This window comes from Anneissia japonica, unplaced genomic scaffold (genome assembly GCF_011630105.1).
Source record: "Anneissia japonica isolate Jap-2015-1 unplaced genomic scaffold, ASM1163010v1 scaffold287960_len3192837_cov198, whole genome shotgun sequence".
In the NCBI taxonomy this organism is placed as follows: Eukaryota; Metazoa; Echinodermata; class Crinoidea; order Comatulida; family Comatulidae; genus Anneissia; species Anneissia japonica.
Genome location: NW_022712725.1, coordinates 2,551,851 through 2,558,996, shown reverse-complemented (window position 1 = coordinate 2,558,996; position 7,146 = coordinate 2,551,851). Strand labels below are relative to the sequence as shown.

The following is a 7,146-nucleotide window of genomic DNA, read 5'->3' as shown; positions in this document are numbered from 1 at the left end:
GTCGTGGCCCCCCCCCCCCCCCCTTTCTGGATCCGCCCCTGTTTATTTTGAATAGTTAAGTACCGGTATATGCAGGCTTTCTAAATTGTCTTAAGCTATGGATGTGACAAATAAAGGTTATGCCAGCATGGGGTAACATCATCGTGCACAAAATTTTCATATAAAATTCGGTAGTGTGGACAGAGCTCTATTATTATGTTGACAAAACGAATGTGACCTTAACCAGGGTACAAAGAGAATGTTCGTATTTTACTCAAATCCGCTGTGTAGCATTTTGAGCGTGTGTGTGTGTCGACGACATCGATCAGGTCACACGAACCGGTGTCTACGTGCGTGCCATTCTCACCGGGAGGGCTTAGAGAGCTCTGGAAAAATCACTGATTATTTGATTTTTTATACAATATATGGCGATTATAGCTTGATCTCCAACCAGAGTTTCTTCTCAGGAAGCTGGTGGGAGAATTTTAAGTATTAAAAACAGGTAAGTTATCACAAATGTATTGTTGCATCTATACGTACCGGTCGATATGTATGGACGGGGTGAATTTGTAGCTGGCTGCTGGCCGTCGATACACAGTACAAAGTGTGCTTCCGTGCTTTACCAATTATTGTTGAGAAGGAACATGATTCAGACAATAACTTTCGATTGTCAGCTGCTCACTTTGCTGTCTCTTGTCCATGTTTTATCCATTTTGGTCTTACCTTACAGACTACATTATTACATAATTGCAGACTCGGTTTAATGAGAATCGCATAATCCTAGAGGCCAAGGCCGAAAAAGTTTTATTTTATGAATCCTTTAATTTGAAATCACTAGCTACTGTAGGCCTAGGCCTTTTGAACTCTAGGTAGGGCAGGTCCAAGTAGTTTACCAAAGAAGGGGAATCAATGTTGGCTGGGATATCCAAAGTATTCTTAACATATGAATAATCATTTTCATATTCTTCATTGGAACTACCTTTTTTGTAAGAATCACCTTTTAATTAATAATCAGCCTGAACTAATTTGATCATATTGTACTTTCAATATTGTCATTAATTATTATTATTATTATTATTATTATTTTATTACTATTATTATTATTGGTGTTATTACCATCATCATCATTGTTAATGTTAAAAATATTGCTATGTAATTGTATGCTTTTTTTTTTGCTGACCCCGACACATGCTTGTTGGGATTTCCCATGGAAGTGATATTTTTTGCCATTGGATTCCTCAAAGCGAGCATGTGGCTTTTCCTCCGTTCCTGATTTTTTTTAGTTGTGCTTCTGTACTTTTCCGGAATAAATAAATGAAATGAAACTAGGATAGCCCATTGTTCTGTAGTAATATACTGTAGTCTGCATTAAATGAAAAAAAAACTCAAAGACTGATCAAATAATTTGTTCATTTTTTTTTTTTTTTTTGGGTGCCCTTTTGTTTTTTACTTTTTTTTTAATGCCTTTTATTTCTTTTTAGTTTTATTATAAATGTCATTTTCTTTGTCATTTGTGTTGCCGAAATTAATAAGATAAAAATAAAAATAAAATAAAATAAATCATTCCATTTTTAGCATATAAATTTGGTTTATAGTAGAATTTTCTTTATGATTTTTTTTATATTTTTCTTAATGATTTATTGATTGTAAAGTTACTGTACAACTGTAACTAGATTCAAAATAAACATTTCAATCAACCATTTAGTAAAATACGGAAAAACAATACGTTTTTATTCACTAGGTGAAATGAAATCCGAAAATAAAATTGCAAGTAACAACTGAATGTGGTTTAACGTACAGTTATATTATTTTTGTGTTTTGGTTTTATTCTAGGTGCAGCACCTAGCAGTTTGATCCCTTCGGTGGTATTATTTCATTTCCATTCATCTTACATCAGGTAGTGTAAACTTGTGGTTTTTAATTCTTTATTTTAACTATTTTGTAGAAGTATTGAATATATCATATGTCAGATTTTCAGAAACCCTGGATACTGTAATGTATTACTATATAATTATGCTATAAAAATTGTTCAATGCATTGTCACTTATTTTTGTTCAAGAATTCAATTTTGGGACAGAGCCGTAATTTTTCTTAATGCAACCAAGTGATTGACAAAAACTTGTAGTAGGGGCATATCTCTTCCAGAATCAAAAGGGCCATAAGAGTAAAAGGCGAATATGACATTAAAATTTGCATAAATTTTTATTTTGGTGGGAGCTGGAGTGAAGCTACCATTCTTCTATATGACCTCTTGCATCAATGTACAATTATAATTCAACCAATTTTAAAATGTTCATTTTCAAGTAATTGATGTAGGAAATGTTTTCTAATTTTCACTTCTTTATTGATCCAGTCTGAAAAATTCTTACTTACAATATTTAATAATTGAAATTGGAAAAATGGGAAATGATAAGACCGATAATTACAAATAGGAAATTCTAATTTTCTTTGTCCTGTTTTAAGTACAGGAAAGAGTGTGAATAGTTAAATGTGTATGTACTGTATTCTAGTATCCCAGTATGTACATAGATATTTTTAAGTCTAAAATGTTGTTTGTTTTACAGAAAATTAATTAAAGATGTTCCGATTTCTGCAAACTGCATGCTACGTGGATGGCACAGCAACATCACATATGCGCAAGGCTGTCATTGGTCAGCGGCGAAGATTCACTACCACGTTCAAAAAGAATTCTTCTCAGGGAGATGCTGCTCCTCCTCCAAAAGGAATTCCCTGTGAAAATTTGACCATTGGAGTTCCTAAAGAATCCTTTGCAAAGGAAGCTAGAGTGGCAATGTCTCCTGCTGCTGTAAAGATACTTAACAAAGAGGGGTACAATGTTGTTATAGAAGAGAATGCTGGAGCTCTTGCAAACTTTACCAATAAGGACTATGAGGCAGCTGGTGCAACAATCAAAGGAAAACAAGATGCCTTTCAGTCAGATATTGTTTTAAAGGTTCGATTACCAACAATAGAAGAAGCAGGTTTTTTCAAGGAGAAGGGCAACCTTATAAGCTTTGTATACCCAGCACAAAATAAGGAGATCCTGAAAAAGTTATCAGAAAAAAAACTGACAGTATTAGCAATGGACTGTGTACCTAGAATCAGTAGAGCTCAGGTTTTTGATGCTTTAAGTTCAATGGCAAATATAGCGGGGTACAAAGCAGTTATTGAAGCTGCTAATAATTTTGGGCGTTTCTTCACCGGCCAAATAACAGCTGCTGGCAAAGTCCCTCCTGCCAAAGTTTTGGTCATTGGTGGAGGAGTAGCAGGACTTGCTGCAATTGGAGCTGCAAAGAGCATGGGAGCTATTGTCAGGGGTTTCGATACAAGAGCTGCAGTGAGGGAACAGGTACAGTCTCTTGGAGCAGAGTTCCTTGAAGTGCAAATTGAAGAATCCGGAGAAGGGACAGGAGGTTATGCCAAAGAGATGTCACCAGAGTTCATTAAAGCTGAGATGGAATTGTTTGCTAAGCAGTGCAAAGAGATTGATATTCTAATCTCAACTGCCCTTATCCCTGGTAAACCAGCACCAAAACTAATCTCCCGTGAAATGATTGAATCTATGCATGAAGGTTCTGTTGTTGTGGATCTTGCTGCAGAAATGGGAGGTAATATTGAAACAACCAAACCCAATGAGCTCTACAAGTATAAAGGAGTGACACACATTGGATATACAGATCTTCCAAGCAGACTACCAACACAAGCAAGTACATTATATGCTAACAACATCTCTAAGTTATTAGTGTCTCTTGGCCCAAAGGGTCACTTTTACCTTGATCATGAAGATGAAGTTACCAGAGGATCTCTTGTACTTCAAGATGGACAAATGATGTGGCCACCTCCAGCACCAAAAGAAGAGGCTGTTCCTCAAGCTGCTCCAAAAGCTGTAGCCAAGGTAGAACCTCCACCTCCAAATCCTTTTGTTGACACCGCAAAAACTGCTGGTGTCTATACTGCTGGTTTAGCTTCTATTATTGGCCTTGGTACAGTATCTCCTGGACCAGCATTCAACACTATGGTAACCATTTTTGGCTTATCTGGCATTGTTGGCTATCATACTGTATGGGGTGTTACTCCTGCCCTTCATTCTCCTCTGATGTCTGTAACAAATGCAATATCTGGAATAACTGCAGTTGGAGGACTCCTGTGTATGAATGGTGGTTACTTACCTAACTCTACAGCAGGATCTCTTGCTGCAGCTGCTACATTTATCTCATCCATTAACATTTTTGGTGGTTTTCTTGTAACCCAGAGAATGTTGGATATGTTCCGCCGTCCTACTGATCCTCCAGAGTATAACTACTTGTACACTGTTCCTGGCCTAGCAGCCATGGGTGCATATGCTGCTGGACATTTGAGCGGTTATGATGTCCAGCAGATGGGTTACCTTGCAGCATCATTATGTTGTGTTGGGGCACTCCAAGGGCTTGCTTCTCAGAAGACTAGCAGACTTGGAAATGCTCTTGGTATCATGGGTGTTTCTACTGGTATGGTTGCCACCCTCATGAGCCTTAAAGCTTCACCAGAGTTATATACACAAATGGCTGGAATGATAGGTGTTGGAGGCTTGATTGGGTCAATTATTGCCAAGCGTGTAGCCATCACAGATCTACCTCAGCTAGTTGCTGCTTTCCATAGTTTTGTTGGTTTAGCTGCTGTACTGACATGTGTTTCAACTTACATGAGTGAGGCTTCAGCTTTTGCAGCTGATCCAGCCCATGCTGCCATGACTAAGCTTTTTCTTTTTCTTGGCACGTATATAGGTGGTGTCACTTTTACTGGATCATTAGTAGCCTATGGCAAATTGCAGGGTCTTCTTAAAAGCGACCCCCTCTTGTTGCCTGGCCGTAATCTGTTGAACGCAGGCTTACTTGCTGCAAATGTAGGGGCTCTTGGCTATTACATGACCAATCCAGGTTACTTTGCTGATTTAAGTGCTCTGACAACCACTGGCCTCTTGTCATCTGCAATGGGTGTCACTTTAACTATGGCAATTGGTGGGGCTGACATGCCTGTTGTGATCACTGTTCTTAACAGCTACAGTGGTTGGGCATTGTGTGCTGAAGGTTTCATGTTGAATAACAACCTGATGACAATCGTAGGTGCGTTGATTGGATCTTCTGGTGCCATTCTATCCTACATCATGTGTGTTGCCATGAATCGGTCACTTCCAAATGTTATTTTAGGCGGATATGGTACATCTTCGACTGGAACTGGCAAGCCCATGGAAATTACTGGCACCCACACTGAAGTAGATGTTGCCGGGGCAGTTGACATGATCAATGATGCACAGAGAATCATCATTGTTCCAGGATATGGCTTGTGTGTTGCCAAGGCACAATATCCTATTGCAGATATGGTGAGCCACCTTAAAAGTTTGGGTAAAGAAGTCCGGTTTGGAATTCACCCTGTAGCAGGACGCATGCCTGGGCAACTAAATGTGCTTCTCGCAGAAGCTGGTGTACCATATGATGTTGTTTTAGAAATGGATGAAATCAATGATGACTTTCCAGAAACTGATCTTGTCCTCGTTATTGGCGCAAATGACACGGTTAATTCAGCGGCCGAAGAAGATCCAAACTCCATCATTGCTGGTATGCCAGTCCTGCAGGTCTGGAAATCTAAGCAAGTGGTTGTAATGAAGCGATCACTTGGCGTAGGCTATGCTGCTGTTGATAACCCAATCTTCTACAAGCCAAATAGCTCCATGTTGCTAGGTGATGCTAAGAAAACATGTGACGCTCTACTAAATAAGCTCAAAAGTGATTGAGTAAAAAATACACAATTTATAAAATATTTAAAAATAGAAAAGAGGTCATAGAATTATGAAGGATTGTGTTATATGAATGACCTGATGATATTAGACAGATATTCAACTTTCAGGGGCTATTTTGTGCTTCAAAAAACAATTTAATTTAATCAATAATATGCATTACAGAAATGTTTTCTGTGTGAATGGTTGCTGTGCAAACTTAATGTGACTGAATTCAGATAAATGTTTTTTAATTGTTTTATTTTCTGAAATACTTTATCATGGTAACATTATTAATATTATTGTTTACTTTAGCCATTTCCTGTGATAATTAGCCAATGAATTGAACAGACCAAATTAAAATAAAAAGTATTTTTCTGAGCTTTTAAAGTGCTAAAGAAAGACTACAGTATTAGCATATTTTGCACCCTGATTAACAATTGAATAATCTTTTCACATACTTTAACTGCTAAAATCATGGTCTTCAGATTTAGGTAGCAAATTGAATATTGAAAATTGCATAAAGATGTGAGCATTTATTTACTGATCATTAAAACAAATTTGTGAAAATTTATTGGTGTTTATGATTATTATTGTTTTCCATCGATTTTAGTTAAATGGACATTTCTGAAGTGTCGGTCAAACATATTTGGATCTTATTAATGTGTGTGTGATATACAGTACCACAGAAAACAAAGCTTAAAAACATTGTCTTTGAGTATGTACTTTACATAGGCCTCAAAAACGTTATTTCACAACCACCTCAGCCCCACCATGGCTTGGGCTGAGGTGAGAAAATTTGACAAAACAGTACCTCTCGAGATTGCCGGAAATGACACTTTTATATAGTAAAATTCATCATCACCTCACCATTATAGTCAAAATGAAACGCCAACAAATTTCTCATGATCATTTATCAGGGATCTACTTAATATCCAGGACAACTTAGGCCTAAATATAGCTTACTAAGCTTTAACTATATATACTATATTATGACCAACAAATCACATTTTTTCGCAATTAGCACAATTTTCTTCACTTTTTATGCTATTAATATTATTATCAATTATTACTATCGTCATCATCATCATCATTGTTGTTATTACTATTTGTAGTAGTATTATTAAACAAAAAATTAATGAAACTTGGAAAAGGATAAAAACGAAATTGAACCACAGCATCGCATTTCTATCTTAAAAGACCTGGCCTGAGATTTATGGATTTAAGATTTTTTAAAATCACGGTTAGGACTATGTGTTCTATTAGGCCTATGCATAACGTGTACTGATGCATATTTACATGCTTTAGAAGTATTCATTTTGAGTGATCCCAGGAAAGAATTTCTATTAGCTCAAGAATAAGCTTTAAAATGTTAACACTGTGTACAAAGGGGGGGGGGGGGGGGGGGGGGGGGG

At 37.0% G+C, this 7,146-nt stretch overlaps 1 protein-coding gene across 1 annotated transcript; it reads left to right on the top strand.

The window, feature by feature from the left end:
* Positions 1-279: 279 nt before the first annotated feature.
* Positions 280-6,305, top strand: LOC117107981 (NAD(P) transhydrogenase, mitochondrial-like). Its single transcript, XM_033249794.1, has 3 exons — positions 280-481; positions 1,813-1,876; positions 2,544-6,305. The coding sequence occupies exon 3, from the start codon at positions 2,558-2,560 to the stop codon at positions 5,747-5,749; it is 3,192 nt and encodes a 1,063-aa protein (XP_033105685.1). The 5' UTR covers positions 280-481; positions 1,813-1,876; positions 2,544-2,557; the 3' UTR covers positions 5,750-6,305.
* The last annotated feature ends 841 nt before the right edge of the window (positions 6,306-7,146 follow it).